The sequence below is a fragment of the Toxorhynchites rutilus genome, chromosome 2 (genome assembly GCF_029784135.1).
Source record: "Toxorhynchites rutilus septentrionalis strain SRP chromosome 2, ASM2978413v1, whole genome shotgun sequence".
Lineage (NCBI taxonomy): Eukaryota > Metazoa > Arthropoda > Insecta > Diptera > Culicidae > Toxorhynchites > Toxorhynchites rutilus.
Window position 1 is genome coordinate 188299473 of NC_073745.1, and position 16998 is coordinate 188316470.

The following is a 16998-nucleotide window of genomic DNA, read 5'->3' on the forward strand; positions in this document are numbered from 1 at the left end:
GTTGATGTAAAATTGTTGCTTCCATTTTGGCCACTCTTTCGCCAAGTTCGAACAGTCTAGTGGTTGGGGCAAACGCGAATCTATTTCGTTTTATTCAAATGAACACACGCGGTGAAAATATTACAGTTTTTCTTTAGCACTCCGAAGTGATTGTATTAGTCAAACGTTTCACTAATACATCCATTCGCTAATGTGAGTGATATTCCACACTACTGAATCCCCTTTTCACGCTTCCAGAAATTTCGATATGGTTCTTCAAACAATCCGCACTTTTAGCGATTAACCCGAATTTACGATTGAAATTTCACTGCACTTTTTCTGCAGGTATCCGTTTACTTCTGGCACCATGTAACAGGCATCGGATAATCAGGACTAAACCTACAATTAGTGTTCAGTTGATAAGCACTTTATTAATATAAAAACGTCCTCACGGGGCAAGCAACTAATTTCAACTGCCCTAATGTGCACACAAATAACACCACTCTAGAAAGGCAAGTGTGGCCAGTTTTAAATAATAACAATCTTCTTACACAGTAGAGATGCCGGTATCGCATGAACCTCGGACAAGTCAAAAACATCTTTTTTGACAAAATGACAAAAAATTAAAAAAAAGTGAAATTTAAAAACTGTGATTTTTAGAGGTTCATGCGATAGAGAGATGCATGCAGATTGTATTCATATAAATTCGACATGAATCGGTTCAGTAGAACTTTAGATATCGTGTACGCCAGCTTGAAAAAACTAGTTTCGAGAAAAACGCGTGTGAAGTTCATTGTTATGAACGTACCAGGTTAGATACCGCATCAATAAAATGGATCTAACTCGTTAAATAATAATATTTTCGATAAGTCCTTTCTAGGGTATATTCTTAAAAGTCTAAACTACAGAAATGTGATGGAAAAAATTGATTTTTTCCATTTTTCTAGACTAGAATACTGCCTTGATCCATTTTTTATAACAATTTTGACATGTCAGTAATCACAACCTCATTTTTAATCACGTGTTAATGATGTTTATATGCTATTATTTTATAATTTATATTATGTTAATAAGAATTTTTTTTTTTCAAATATCCGGATATCCGTTTCATCTCTAATTTTTATGCAAATAGAAAATTAGGAAAAAGTATGTAACATTTTTTCAAAGCACATTCGTTAACTGTCGTTTGCAAAATATCGTACCGAATCAACGAATCGTCCATAGGAGCGGAATATTTTAGCACTGTAGCGTGTACAAACACACGCTTACGCATCGAAAATATTTCCAGCTTGATAAGGTTCGCGTGTATCGCACCGAGGTAATTTCAATAATATTTATTCAAAAGAAAAATAGTCGTGTCTATGCTTTCGTCTGGAATACATTTGGTTCCATTTTTGAAGTCAAAATGAGAGTTTCTAAAGGAATTGAAATCGAAAAATCACCTCATCGCTTGGAGGATGCTTACGCCGAGATTTTCACTCAAGCTGCGCTGAATTTCCTTCGCGAAATGCACAGAAAGTTTGATGATGAAGTAGAAAAGGTGATTAGCTCAACGTTACTTCAAAATGAATTCAATGCAAACATGTTGCTATCTTTTTGCGTCTCTTCTCAATGTTATCAGCTCATAAGAAGGAGAGACGAACGGCGGCTGTGTATCAGGCAAGGGAAGTGGAAACCGGAATTCAAAAACAGCAGCAGCGAAGAACTTGACTGGAAAATTGACGATTTACCGGTAAAACTGAGAACTAGAAAGTTGGATATTGGTGATGTTAGTCCTGCCAATACCACTAACTTCGCGGATAGCTTGTACGCCAAGGTCCAAGGAATACAAGTGGACTTTGACGATGGCCATTGTCCAACTTGGCGGAATACAGTACAAGGTTTATGCAACGTGACCAGAGCGGTTCACTCGTGCTTGCCTGGAGCCCCAACTGATATTCGAGAGTGCCCCGTTTTAATGCTGAGACCAAGAGCATTTAATATGATTGAACATCATTGTATTATCGATGGAAAGGAAGTAGCCGGACCGCTATTCGATTACGCTTTATTAGTTTATCACAATGCAAAAATGATGGCTGATTTAGAAATAGGACCATATTTTTATCTCTCGAAGGTATGATTATATAAAATTTTCGTTTTTAGTGGAAACATATTCAGACTAGTCAAAAGACAATTTTTTCTGAAATCTAGATCGAAGGTCCCAACGAAACTCAACTGTGGAATAAAATATTCACTTGGACTGAGCATCGGCTTGGCATACGAAATGGAACCATCAAGGCCTGTGTTCTGATAGAGAATATTCTAGCTTCATATCGCATGGAGGACATTCTTTTTTCCATCAAAGAACACGCAATAGGATTGAACTGTGGCGTTTGGGACTACTCAGCCAGTATAATCGCTAAATTTGGTGACAATCGTGAATTTCTGATTCCAGATCGTAACAAATATGTTAACACAGAGCAACTTTTTCTGAAAAATTACATGAGGTTATTGATACACATTTGTCATAAGCGTGGTGCTTTGGCAACAGGTGGAATGGCTGCGAAGGTTCTGCCCTATGGCAAAAACACTAACAGTTTGTATGTGTTTCATATAATCCGTTGACTGTTTCATTCTGCATGGAACTTTTTTCATTTTTTTTATTAGGGTAGATGAGATTACAAAAGGGGTAGAAAAGATGAAATTGAAAGAAATTGAGGCAGGAGTTGATGGATTTTTGGTTTATGATCTACGGATAGTCGACGCTATGAATGATCTATGGCGTAAGATATGCCCTGCCGACAACCAATTGAATGTTCTTCCTGACATTGATGGATTAACAGCTACCAGTTTGATAACAATTCCTGTAGGGGGTGTCACTATCGAAGGATTAAAGTACATAAGTACTGAATTTAGTAGAACATACTCTATCTCTTGCTCATTCCAGCAATAACATAAACGTGGCTTTGCTCTTCATCTACCACTGGTTCACTGGAAGCGGAGTATTTTACCTAAACGGTGCAGTTGAAGACTCGGCCACGGCGGAAATATCTCGTTCACAAATTTGGCAGTGGGTTCGTCATCGGGCTCCTATCGAAGGGAAGGAGGACACCTTTGTGACTCGATCGTTAGTGTACGCAATGATGGATAGCATTATTGCCAGAGCATACAAATCATGGTGCATTTCTATACCGGATCGCAAACGACTGCTTTCATCGAAATTCATACTACTGGAAATAGTATCTTCACGCTGTCATATTGAATTTATCACAACCTATCTGAACGATAATCACAAATTCAGAACACTACACAACAAAAATGACAAGCTCGAATCGAAGCTGTAGCAAAATGTACATCCCGAATGATAAAGTTATTTTGTTGTACAACTTTATAACGGCTGAATACAGTTTTAATAAATATGAATACTTCTTCGTTCAAACTAACAAATAGGATTTTTTATATTTTCAGCTCTGAGTAAATTCTTAAACAGTTAGTTCAATATTAAGTAGGTGGTGGAGTGTTACAATGTTGCGTCTATTGTAACACTCGGATACTAGAGTAATTTTATTTTGAGTCACACCCTTTTTGGGCGATTCCTCTTTTCGTGTGACTTTTATTTATTATTTTACAAGCTCGAATCGAAGCTGTAGCAAAATGTACATCCCGAATGATATAGTTATTTTGTTGTACAACTTTATAACGGCTGAATACAGTTTTAATAAATATGAATACTTCTTCGTTCAAACTAACAAATAGGATTTTTTATATTTTCAGCTCTGAGTAAATTCTTAAACAGTTAGTTCAATATTAAGTAGGTGGTGGAGTGTTACAATGTTGCGTCCATTGTAACACTCGGTTACTAGAGTAATTTTATTTTGAGTCACACCCTTTTTGGGCGATCCTTGTTTGTGCGATTCCTCTTTTCGTGTGACTTTTATTTATTAGATCGTAATTTGAATCGCACAATGATAAAATCCCACAAAAAGGGTCGCATAAAAAAGGATTGTGTAAAAGCAGGAGAAACCATAAATTTCACACCACTGTGTTTGACTGTTACGCTGACAATTGGCATGTTTTCGGCGTGTTTAAAATGAATTTGCGACATAAGTAAAAAAAGCTAGTAATATGATTGAAAGAACGAATTGTAGAGCGGTTTTAAAGCTTTAGGATGCACTTGCACTGGATGCAACTTGGTACGACAATATGGTTGTATGAATCGTACGCAATCGTGAGAAGTAAACAACTACATAAAGGTTTTACCGTTTAAAATCCGCACACACAAAATTCATTCTCAAAATTCGAGTGTTTATCCGATTATCATTAAATTTTCAGGGAGTAAAAAAAACATTTGAAGTAAATTTTGACATCATTCATTTAATTTATTTTGCCTTTATATCCGAATGCGCGAATCTTGGCCTTAACCCTAGCATAAGGTTCTACACGACCTCAGAATCGCAAGTTTTTTGTATATTAAGCCATGATTTCTTCATTTCTTCTACATTATGCACCACTTTAGGTCGTTTTAGGAGGTGCTCCTGCATAATGGCCCTGTATTTTCGTATTGAGCGCAGTTCCGGAGTATTTGAGAAGTTCAGATCTTTCGACACGAAATCGACATCATTCGCCTTATACCACTCTAGCACGTTCTTCGTGTAGTGGCATGATGCCAAACGCAATATGCAATAGGCAACATATTTTGTTTTGCTTCGCATACCAAAGCAATAATAACGCCTGACATTTTGCAAACAATCTGCTTAATAAACGAAACTTGCCAAATTATGGGCGATAAGTTGCTCTTCAACCGACACGTCGTGTTGCTAGCGATATGTGTTGCTCTACAAAGGCGGTAGCGATATCGTATTGCATCGGTATGCGAGATCAACAACAATTAAATGGACAAACCCATTGGCGATAATATTGCTTATTGCATGTTGATAGTTGCTAGTTGCTTATTGCTCCGGTGTGCGAGCCGCCATGCACGAATAGAAGAGAGAATAAGTATTGAATGTTCCCCCTCCACGATTAGCATTCAAACATCGAATGTTGATGGTTCACCGACGTCGGTGTTAGTGAATCAAGACAGTTCGCACGGCATCACAATATTGGATGGTTCGAAGGGAGTATGTATTGTCCATGAATGAACAAATGAATGAATGGCATTGATTCATATTCAGTTCATTCAATATCCAAGCACTGCTTTTAAGAGCTGAGTTCTACGCACTGTATTGCGAGTGGCGCCAAACTTTTTGTTCAAATTGAGATTCGGAAGGTTTGACTTGCTCTTGATGGTACCTATGACATTCCTACATAGTTGCCGATTGACCGATCCACTCTAACGTTTGGTTTGAGGCATCTTAACTGTCACCAATGCTTCTTTATACTGTTGAAGTACGCGCCAAACTGCAATTCTAACTAACTTCAACACTTTAGCAAGCGTACATGCGGAACACAATGAATTTTCGAAGCGACTATGCACAACTTCTTCTCTTTTCATCTTCCTTGATGATTGTTTCCAAAATACGTTCGATCTACAGAATGACAAAAATATACTGTTATTCTTATTAATGTTGTCAACACAAAGAAGCTAGAAACTTCAAAACCGTCCGCTTGGAGCGCTGCAATAAGTAAAAAAGTTTGTTGTTTTACTTAGTGGACCAACCTTCAAGTAGAGGAATTTCGGGTTATAAGGCATGAATATCTACGTTTCAGATGTATTTCACAGAAAACAAAGTGGAACAGCATGACTTTATGCCCAATTGAATATATAAAACTCTTATTCCTTCTAAGCTCTTCTTAAAGAAACAAATTTTGGACAAACTTTTGGCTGCTGAAAATACGATTGTCCTCTGCAACAAATCAATGCAAGTCTGAAGCAATCTGCATATGATGATGGTATATTGTGATTATTGTGTAAATGATAAAGAAATTCATAGATCTGAAACGAAAATTTTTTTAGATTATCTGTAATCTAGTGAGAATGACATCGCTGCTTACCTTGTTTTCTATTTCCCTCCACAGGTTCTCTTCGAATATCATTATAAGACTTGGAGGGAACAGCGACAATATTTCTTTGTGACTTTTTACTACAGCGTTTGCACCGAATAGAGACCCATAACCAGACAAACTTATTACAGCGATTAAGAATACATCCACCAGAAACATTACTTCCTCATGTTGGCCACTTTGTTTCTCCGCTAGATTGGATTGGATATAACCCATCAGCTCAATTATCCACTCTGTTAGAAGTTTTTGATTCTCGAATGAGGAAACAAAGCTGTAGAAAGAACGGTGGAAATAGAGTCGAACACTGTTGTCCTGGGCGCCAAACCGAGCAACGGTCTTAAGAATATCACTGAGACCTAGTAAATGTGTTTCCGTTGTTGCTTTGTTGTATTTATGAATGTTGAATTGCAGATATATCACTTTTTCCAGCTTTGTAATGTTTTGTTTATCCACCCATGTACTTGGTCTGAGCAGCGAGGTGCAGCATCTATCGCATAATACGCTTAAAATCTCAACGTAGTTTTTGAACCACTGAAAAGTAAGCAAATTATACATCTTGGATAAATGTTAGTAATAAGAGTAATATCGTACCATAGAATGCAAATCGAAACGACTGAACAAATTCTCCAACGTTATACAGAGATAGTCGAAATGTTCCTCATTTTGATATGATTTGCTAACAACTGGTTTCAGCAGTCGTAAAGCTTCCCCGAAAGAATTTTCCATATTCAAAGCGCCATCATTCGACGTTTGTAGCAAACATTCAAACGAGAGGTGTATGAATTTCTTGTAAATATCAGTGCGAACTGTTTCAACAATTATATCCAGCGATTCGAATAACATCAACACGTTTTCATTGGTCCAATTGTCCTCATTCATTTCGTTGATATAGTTTTCAACTAGTCGTTTAGCGGTTCCAGAATAAGGCATCTGTTTAGTGGCTATGGTGAGGCAGTATTTTCTCATTTCCATGCAACTGTGGAAATAATGATGCAGGAAAGACCAATCCAAAGGTGGAATTGGTTTGGGATATTTCTTCGCTATGATTCTAAGTAGGTTCAAAAGAACGAGTTCGTTGGTTCGTGTTGTTTCAACTTTCCGACTTTGTGCAATAAGATAATGAATAACAGCAGCTAAAATGCTTTTCTTTGGAAGACTTCTTAAGCTGGATGGTTCTGGTCTTCCCTCTGGCGTCAAATACACTCCTCCACGATAGCTTTGCATCTCAGTACAGATGTGATGGGCAACAAGATCGCCGGCTTCTTCAATAGCGGAATGGTTTATATATTGCACCAGCTGTATCCAGCATTCACCAGGTATTTGTTTGGCCTCTAATGACTCATCATCTGTAGTTGGTGACCATATTTCTTGACGAAAAATACTTGGAATATGGGAGATGTGCATACTATCTGGAGGAAATGATTTGAGTGACTCCAACGCTGCAAGAATTACTTCGCGATCATCGAAATCTGTTAAAAAATGCCACAACTTTTCGATGATTTCATTAACAAGTTTTTCCTGTTCCAATGAATTGATTTTTATCAAGGCCACATTAGTGAAAAATTTACACAGGCTTCGAATAATACGCGGCCGTTTTTCATTAGTGAATTTGAAACCGAGCACTTTCCACGTGGAAACAATATTAATAACATGATTTTCGCATAGACTAGATATTGCATCGATTGCGAGAGCAACGGCAGCTTCATTGTCCACATCTTCCGGATGGTTGAGAATCTCGGTGAACAAATTAACCAAATCGGCGCCATGTTGTTGAGGTCTGGAATGATACGTGGTTCATCAGTTTTGTGTGAAAATTTTTAAATGATGATACAGTATTCGTTCGGTAACTGGACAAGAAAGAAACTCCAGTTATCGACATTCGCTTGCTAACTGGATCGACATGTAAAACGTCAAATAAAATCGAGAGGAACTTGAATGAATTGAATTGATCGTGAAATTAGATAAACAAAACGTGTGTTTCTTTTTTGACGTAAGATTACGTCTAACCGGAATATATGGGGGGATAAAATGAAAACCTAAACACAGAACATGCAGGATAAAATGAAAGATTTCGATTGCTTATAACTCGAACATTTCTTACTGGATCGGAAAGATATTTGCATCAATTGATAGGAAATGTTTCTGCGCATCTATCGCAATTAATAAAATGTCATTTTTCGATAGGTAATCAATTGAATAAATGTAAAATGTTAAGCTTTATCTAAATGCACTATTGGCCTCGTTTTGATTGGCCCGATTTACGGTTCCTCCAACACAGCCATCAAAGCCAAGTACCCTTGGGGAAATCGGCATTGCAAATACATGAAAGTAGGATGACTTTTGTTCTCACCGAAAAATGTTCCCTAACACAGACTTCAAAACCAAGCAGCGTTGGATAAATCGGCATTGCAAACACATGAAAGTAGGGGGAGCTTTTATTCCCACCGAAATGTGTTCCCTAACAGAGATTTCAAAACCAAGGCGCCTGGAGGAAATCGGCATTGCAATTCATGCAAGTCGGGGGTATTTTTGTTCCGACTGAAATGTGTTTCCCTAACACAGAATTGAAATCCGTGAAGCGTGGGGAAATTAGCATTGCATATACATGCAAGTCGGGAGTATTTTTGACGTAGGACTACGTCTTTCATTTCTATACCGGGGTGTAAAATCAATGTTTTGAAAACGAAAGTGTTACGCCGTAGACCGAGATTTTGAGCCCTAATAGCTCCTAAACAACCGAACGAAATGGTATGATAAACACTTTATTCGGAAGATAAAATATCTACGCGTTATATACTTGTTACTCGTTCACAAAACTTGTTTCAATAGCCATAAAATTGCTTTCAAAACAGGCCATTGAAATCATCAATCGGTATATAAGGGAGCGCAGCTCGAAAATCCACTCAGTTATAATTGAACAGCGATTGGAGCATGTTGTCGCTGTTGTCGTTTATCATGAAAGCGCTAATGAACGGTATCACCAAGCGCCTGTTTGTGCACCTTAGGCCAGAAGGGAATCCATCAGGATGAACGAGATGCCACAAACAGTTTCGCTTGAGACATAGGAGCTAGTGATCCCCGATTTTTGAAATTAATCGTTCATCAGCTAATCGAATAGTTTTCAGCAGTTCGTTATTCGATACGATTAATCACAACACTGGGAGAAATAATTAGTTAGACTAATATTACCCATTTGATAGAAAGCCATATGGAATCAAAAAAAGTGTTCACTCCGCCTGAAAATCTATTATTATCTTTTACGCTCCCCTAAAGTCGTAAACGAAGCTCTATTCGCGTTGACGGTATTGAGCTTCGTTCACCAGTTAAGGAGAGCGTCAAAGATAATGATTAATTTACAGGATAAAACTGCAGCGGCCGTACGTTTTTTTCTCTCTGCGTTTGGATCGATTAATCGACGTAAATTATTCGTTCGCTTCGATTATTGGTTGTGCAGTATTCGTTCGATTGAAAATCGATTTCTGTAGGAAGAATTCGATTAATCGATTAATCGAACGATTATAAGGGATCACTAATCGGAGCAGCCACCACACACACATACACGCGCGGAACTATTTTCGTCTGGCTGTCATCCAGCATCGAGAAGATTCCGGAAAGATGAATAATGCATTGAATTGAATAATGCATTCATGCGAAAGAGTTTATTTTAATGTTTTCTATCCATATAAAACTGCAACCAAATACATTTGGTTTCGTGATTTTTCAATCAAGTGCAATGAACAGGTGGTTATCAAGTTAGCATTACCCACTGGCTTCGAGTATCGAGGAGAATCTGGGAAGATGTTATCGTTATCGTCAAGTGCAATTATCAGGAAAGCTTCTGAAGATTATTCTTCCCCATCAGTAGGATATTTTCGTATTCGCATCGCGAAAATCATCAAATTTTCAATCGATTATTGCTCAGTCGCTGAAAGTTTCAAACTCAGAGGGTTCATTCGCCTCTAGTTTGCCCTCCAAATTGCCATCGTAAACCACACCTTCTCTTGATGCAATCACGGACAGAAAGCATACTTAAGCGATACTCTGGTGGTGAAACGCATTCATTTTTCGTGAGGACATCGACAAGACAACATCGTTACTGAACGAGCTGGACGAGTTGGACGGCGAGGGATCGAGGGATTCATTACCTGGTCTGACCTGACCTGAAACGCATTCAGTTTGTTTGGAACTGTGAGGGAGCGCAGAAAGGCCGATCCATCAGAAGTAGAGATGGGCAAACCTAGGTAGTGCGGACTGAATCAAAACGGCTGTCAAAAAAGATCCAATTGAAATGTCAAAAGAGATCCAACGATCAGGAGTGTTATTTTTCTTATGATAATCAACACTATAAAAGAGGTATTGTTGTCAAGGGCAAAAATAATTAGAATTATAAAATGAACGAGCTACATTTTTCCGTCAATTGTTTAATTAACCATTGCATCTCTGAAAGAGCATCTCAACCTTTCACTGAGCAACGCATTTTTAATCTCCCCTCCCTTTGACATAACGTTTTTTCCGAACGAAATAAAAACAAACGAAGTCAGAGTCACGTAAATGTTTACTCCTGCGATTTGAAAATATTCGATAAAAAGTGGATGGAAGAGATGCCAGATGATTTTGGAAAAAAAGTCTGTAAAAACATGTGAATGTCTGTTAAAAATGTGGAAAAGTCTGTAAAAGTGTACAGATCTATAGAAATGTTTTTTAACGTTAATTTTCACATATTCATTAATACTTTGTACATCGCGATGCACGTAAGATTGTATTTTGTAAATATATACAGCCATTCCATGCCAAACCAATATAGTGATTCTCAGATCTTCGTCAAAAGTGGTAATTTTGTTCTTTATCGCAAAACATTAAACTCGTATTTTTTTATTTTTTCATTAGGGTGCCCATTTCCATTTTAGGGTGATCCAAAAAATTATTTTTTTCCACTTTTTCAAAAATGACTTTTTTCAAAAATTTATAACTTTCGAACCACTTAACCGATTTAGATGATCGACATATCAAATTCAAGCCAATGAGCTTTAATTGAGAAATATTGAAATTGCAGGTAATATGGATCCTATTTTCGCAATTATTGATTGTAGTCGTTTTTCAATGTATTCATGGCTTTGGACTAGGGGGCGCTTTTTTTTCTATATTTTTAATTGAAAGCTGAGAATTTTTACATAAAATATCTCGATATCAAAGATGCTTTTTTTTCGTTTTTGAAATATGATTTTTCAGAACTAATCGATGGTTCGAAAACAATTTTTCCTCATTTTTCGTTTATTCGTTTATTGTCTATTCATCAACAGGCTGTGAAGGCCCCAATGATGTTACTTATATCTAAACATGAATGTTACACTACATAAGTGCGTCACATAATAAAACTAACATCGAAACTAAAAACCTATGGTAAATTAAACTAGTTCAGAAAAAAAAGAGCTAAACCTCCGGCGAAGAAGCGTTCGGGATAAATGGAAGTCGTAAAACATGGTCACTCTGTTGAATAATCTTTGCAAACCACTAAATCCACCAAACATGCTGTAGTTCGTACGTTGTACGGGCAATCTTAGCATCGCATTATTCCGGAGAGCTCGAGGTCGGACGTTGATATTGATGTTCTCCAAGAGAACGGGACAGTCGATGCGTCCTTGCAAAACATCAGCTATGAACAGAGCTCTGGCTGTATCTCTACGGACCGATAAAAGTTCCAGGTTAATCAACTGACAACGAATCTCGTAACTCGGTAATCGGAAGGGGTCCGTCCACGGCAATCTGCGGAGTGCATATCTCACGAACCTTCGTTGAACAGACTCAACTCTTTCGACGCCATTGTTGTAGTGAGGAGTCCAAACTGCAGAACCATACTCTAAAACAGAGCGAGATAGAGAGCAGTAGAGAGATTTGAGGCAGTAGATGTCAGTGAAATTTTTGGCAATTCTGAAGATGAATCCTAGAGTTCTGGTCGCTTTATTGACAATGAACGAGATGTGCGGTTTGAACGAGAGTTGCGTGTCCAATATTACCCCTAGGTCTTTGACTTCACTAACGCGCTCGATTTCTGAGTCACGCAAGACATACGTATACAATATGTTCTTTCTCGTGCGCGAGAACGAGATGACGGAGCATTTAGCGGGGTTTACATCCATTTTCCCACTACAAAAAGTCATAACTTTTGAACTATTGGACCGATTCCTATCATCGACATATCAAATTGAAGCTTACGAGTTATTTTTCTATGGAAAAAAATTACTTTTGCGAAAAAATTGAATTTTTCATTTTTGTAATTATTGATTCAGTTAGTTTTTCATAGTTTTCTCGGTTAAAGATAGGAGCGCTATAATTTTTTATATTTTTCATGGAAAGCTGAGGATTATTTACCTAGCATATCTCGATATCAGAGATGCTATAATTCTCATTTTTAAGTAATAACTTTGTAAATTTAACATGTTTTAAGTCTTCGATCAATATTCCCGCTTCTAGAATCCAAACTTCCCGCAAGTGTGATATTTTTTCAAATTTTGCTTATTGGCTTCCATTTAATATATCGATCATCTAAATCGGTTCAGTAGTTAAAATGTTATGATTTTTTGCAGAATGTTATTTTTGGACAAAGGGGGGAAAATGATTTTTCGAACCACCGGTTAACTTTGAAAAATCATATCTAAAAAACGAAAAAAATAGCATCTCTGATATCGATATATGTTATGTAAAAAATTCTCAGCTTTCAAGAAAAAATATAAAAAAATATGGCGCCCTCTAGTTCAAAGTCATAAAAAAATAAAAATACGATTACAATCAATAATTACTAAAACATAATCATTTTTTTCGCAAGTTAAATATTTTTCACTAAAAGGCTAGGTCATTAGTTCAATTTTATATGTCGATCTTCTAAATCAGTGATTCAAAAGTTATTAATTTTCATTTGTCATTTTTGGGAAAATGCGAAAAAAATTGATTTCTCGGACCACTCAATAACTTATGTGTTGTAAGTGTGTTTAAATGTTTCAACAATCTACACATACATACATACACATATATACGCGTTGTTAATTTTTATAAAAATCAGTATTTCTTCGTTGATATATTGGACATCCACCAAGGCTTGCGGTCTTGTCGTTGATGAAATTTATAAGAAAATGCAGTGAATATTTTCCATCCGCCATGCAAGGCTATACAAGTTTTAGATCACCACATGGCCATGAACCGTGTCTGTGGTAACAATATCGAACAGTAACCCATATTTCGTCATAAGCAGACCCGAAAGCGAATGTAAGTTGTTGAAAATAGAATGAAAATTTTTATTCGATGTTGTTTAAATACTTAGAAGACATAGTCCTGACCCTAACTTAACTATTCTTCAATAAATCTCCTTGCATTTCAGCAAAACAATCTTATCTAGAACAGAAAATAATTATCAGAGACAATTTTCATTCAAGATTTTTCCTTTCCTGCAGAGAATGCAATTTTTCATTAATTGTGAATAACCGTATTCTCTCTTTCGTCTGCAATGATGTCATGGCAAAAGTACGAGTTTCAAACTTTATACACACCAGATTGGCCAACCAGAAAGACTGCCGGGCCGCAGGTTGAGTATCGCTGGTCTAACGTCATGTGTATTGATATAAACTAAATATAATAACTTTTCTGTATTAAAACTATGGAAAAATGTCATATGGTGAGTCGAATATCTTTGATGTCATGAATAAAGCCTCTTATTTTTTAAAAACCTGTGAAATATTTTTGTATCCAAAAAGTCTACAACAAAAATGAAAAGTGTTTTACAGATGTCTGTAAATTTACAAACATATTTGTAAATCTGGCATCCCTGGTGGTCTGAGAATTTATTGCAAGAAATCGCTTGAAAACATGCATGAATTTGCTTGCAAATGAAGTGGATTGAGTCCGCACCACTTAGGGGCAAACCGTTCATGAACTGTTCAAAAGAACTAGTTCACCAAAAAGAGTGAACGAACGGTCGTTTTTTTGACGTAGAACTACGTCTTTCATTAAGGGTGCCAAATCAGAAAACAGGTCACATTTTTATGAAATAAAGTTAATGTTAATTACTATTTTTGCCGCGAACGGATTTAGACGATTTATATACCAAACGAATCGGAAATACTTTAAGATTTGTTTTTGACGTAGGACTACGTCTAACCGGAAGATATAGGGTGTGAAATGAAAATCTAGGCACTGAACAAGTAGGAAAAAATGCAAGATTTGGAACGCTTATAACTCGAGCATTTCTCAATAGATCGCAAAGGTTTTTGCATCAATTGATAAGAAATATATCTACGCGTCTATCATAACGAATAAAATTTCATTTTTCTTGAGATAAATAATTGAATAATTGTGAAATATCAAGCATTGTTCAAATGCAAAATGTGCCCATTTTTGATTGGTCCATTTTGTGCTCCTCAAATCGTACCGACCAAAACGGGCAACCAGAGCAGCAGCGAAATACAATGAAGCACGATTGGAAAGGAAAAAGAAAAAATATGAACGAAACATTGGTCGCAGTCTCACACATGCGTAATTCTCGAGCCAGCCAGTCAGCTTAAAAATCCCCGCTCCGCTGCCGTAACGATCATTCTTTGTGTGGACACCGACTGGACAACATCGTTGCTGGACGAGCTGGACGGCGAGGGATCGAGTGCCTTTCTCAAGGCAAGAGGGTGGAGGTGGTAGCGCTGGAGTAAATAGAGTAGAGTTTTCAAAGGGCCTTTCTCAAGGCTAGAGACGAATGAACTGCAAAAGTTTAAAGTCTCTATAATACAAGACCTTCCTTCCTTCCGTAACGATCATTCTCATCCAAACCGTACACCACATCGTTTCGCATCACATCACATCAACAAACCAACACAAGCAGCCATGTCTGGATATGGCAAAGGAGGAAAAGTGAAGGGAAAGGCAAAATCCCGCTCGAACAGTGTTGGTCTCCAGTTCCCCGTATGTGTATCCGCCAATTGCTCCGCAAGGGTAGCTAGGCCGAGCGCGTTAGTACCAGTGCACCAGTCCACCTAGCCGGCGTTTTATAGTTTCGGCCGCCGAAGTGATCGAGTTGGCTGGCAAAGCTGCTTGCGACGATAAGAAAACCCGCATTAGGAACAGACCACATTCAGTTCGGTGGACATCAAGACAACAACAGGCAGTTGCAGCGAGTGGCGAGTGGCAAACGCAATCGCAAAACGGCATCAGGTAGCAGAAGAAAAAAGTTTGTTCTTTATACAAACTGCTTTGGTGGCAAATCCAGAACAAGGCGGCATCGAGGGCGTTCGAAATGTTTTTTTTTCAAAACCACGAGTACTAAGTTTTCTAAATTGGAACCATTCCATAAAATATGGCGCTTATCAGGGCCATTAAATCTTTCAAAAAAAGACGGGTGGGTAATGTCGGGGACATAACCGGAGTGACGTAGGACTATACACAGGGGACAGCTTTTGTTAAATATATATTTTAAATATATTGTTTTATTTTCTTCTCCTACGTGAATACCTACCTATCTACCTGAAAAATGGATTAGTTTACTGTTTACTCTTTATGAATATGTTGATGGTTCTGAAAAGAACCTTTGGTGTTGTGTTTTTGTTATCACTCGATATTCCCATCTTGTTCGGTTAAACCTTCCTGTTTAGCTATTGCGTTTGCCACTCGCCACAGCTTTCACAGTTGGAAAATTTCTTCCCATCCAGCTTGTGACATGTTGTTCAGTAATTTACATTTAATGCGACGTGCCGGAGAAACACTTTGCCACTCACTGAAACTAATTGTTGCCTTGATGAGCGCCGAACCGAAGCTGCTCTGTTCTTGATGCGGGTTTTCTGATTGTCGTGAGCAGCTTTGCAAGCCAACTCGAGCACTCCGACGGCCGAAACTCTATAATCGCTGTTAGGTATACTGGTGCTCCGGCACCAATCCGTTCGGCCTAGTTACCCTTGCGGAGCAATCAGTGAATGCGACCAACAGGGAACTGGAGACCTGCACGGTTCGAGCAAGACTTTGCCTTTCCCTTAACTTGTCCTCCTTTGTTACGTCCACGATGCCGATGCCGTACAACCACACGGGTTTACGGTTTGAAAGAAAATAAGATATTTTTTGGGGTCCGCGTGTTTTATACTCTAGCGGTACACACTCACAGGATAGAGACAAATCGGTAGACTTAGCCAGAGGGACGAGTCCAACGAGGCGAACGAATGAGCGTTAAAAGGGTTAAAAGGGGGGATGGCAAAAAAATACATTCATTACGATTTGTTCGCTCGTTGGATTCACATGCAGGCTAAAAAGGGTCCTTTTCAGGATCACAAAATTATCTTCAATCTAAAGAGTTTATTGTTTTGTTATCACTCGATATCCTCATCTTGTTCGGCTAAACCTTCCTGTTTAGAGATTTGTTGCCACTCGCCATAGCTTTCACAGTTGGAAAATTTCTTCCCATCCAGCTTTGTCACATGTTGTACAGTAAATTACATTCAATGCGACGTGCCGAAGCGCCACTCAGTATCGCATTGGAGGCGATTTTAACCTGTAATTGAACATTTGCGATGACAGTGGTACAGTGTCGACTTTCAATGTGGGGTCATAATTTGGATCTCTATGTTTACAAAAATTTCCAACTAAATAAGTCGCATTACATGTCCGTCCAATTAGCTTAATGTCGAACTAATTGTAAATTACTGTACTTTCAATCTGGAAACAATTTAAGAATTGGTGAAAATTGAATAATCAGGAAAGTCCCCAACTATCAATAAGCTCAGAACAACTGTCAAATTCACATACTCATCAGATCCTGGCAAACAAATTATGAAAAAATCAATTTGTGTTTTATTATTATTTTGGATAATGTTTTAGAAAGCATTGAACTGTATTTCCTAAACTCTTTTTTGGAAGGTTTAATGGCCCTGAAAGCGCCTTGTTTTATGGAATGGTTCCAATTTAGAAAACTTAGTACTCGTGGTATTGAAGAAAACCATTTCGAACGCCCTCGATGCCGCCTTGTTCTGGATTTGCCACCAAAACAGTTTGTATAAAGAACAAACTTTTTTCTTC

At 37.8% G+C, this 16998-nt stretch overlaps 2 protein-coding genes across 3 annotated transcripts in view; one reads left to right on the plus strand and one right to left on the minus strand.

The window, feature by feature from the left end:
• The first annotated feature begins 1302 nt into the window (after positions 1-1302).
• Positions 1303-3547, plus strand: LOC129767868 (malate synthase-like). The gene is made up of 5 exons (XM_055769113.1): positions 1303-1519; positions 1601-2092; positions 2170-2558; positions 2626-2853; positions 2906-3547. Exons 1-5 carry the CDS (start codon positions 1385-1387, stop codon positions 3300-3302), a joined length of 1641 nt encoding a protein of 546 aa, XP_055625088.1. The 5' UTR covers positions 1303-1384; the 3' UTR covers positions 3303-3547.
• A 2110-nt stretch (positions 3548-5657) lies between these two features.
• The window catches only part of LOC129767867 (focadhesin), a 29790-nt gene continuing 18449 nt past the window's right edge, over positions 5658-16998 (minus strand). For both annotated transcript variants that reach the window (XM_055769110.1, XM_055769112.1), the window contains 3 exons: positions 6553-7738; positions 5953-6492; positions 5658-5893 (listed from right to left, as the gene is read on the minus strand). In XM_055769110.1, the coding sequence (XP_055625085.1) occupies positions 5741-5893; positions 5953-6492; positions 6553-7738 (1879 nt within the window). In that variant the 3' untranslated portion in view covers positions 5658-5740. The remainder of the gene's footprint in view (positions 5894-5952; positions 6493-6552; positions 7739-16998) is intronic.

Coding starts and splice junctions, on each gene's coding strand:
- LOC129767868 (XM_055769113.1), top strand. CDS start 1,385: ATGAGAGTTTCTAAAGGAATTGAAATCGAAAAATCACCTCATCGCTTG. Junction 2,559..2,625: donor GGCAAAAACACTAACAGTTT/GTATGTGTTTCA, acceptor TTTTTTTATTAG/GGTAGATGAGATTACAAAAG. Junction 2,854..2,905: donor GTCACTATCGAAGGATTAAA/GTACATAAGTAC, acceptor TGCTCATTCCAG/CAATAACATAAACGTGGCTT.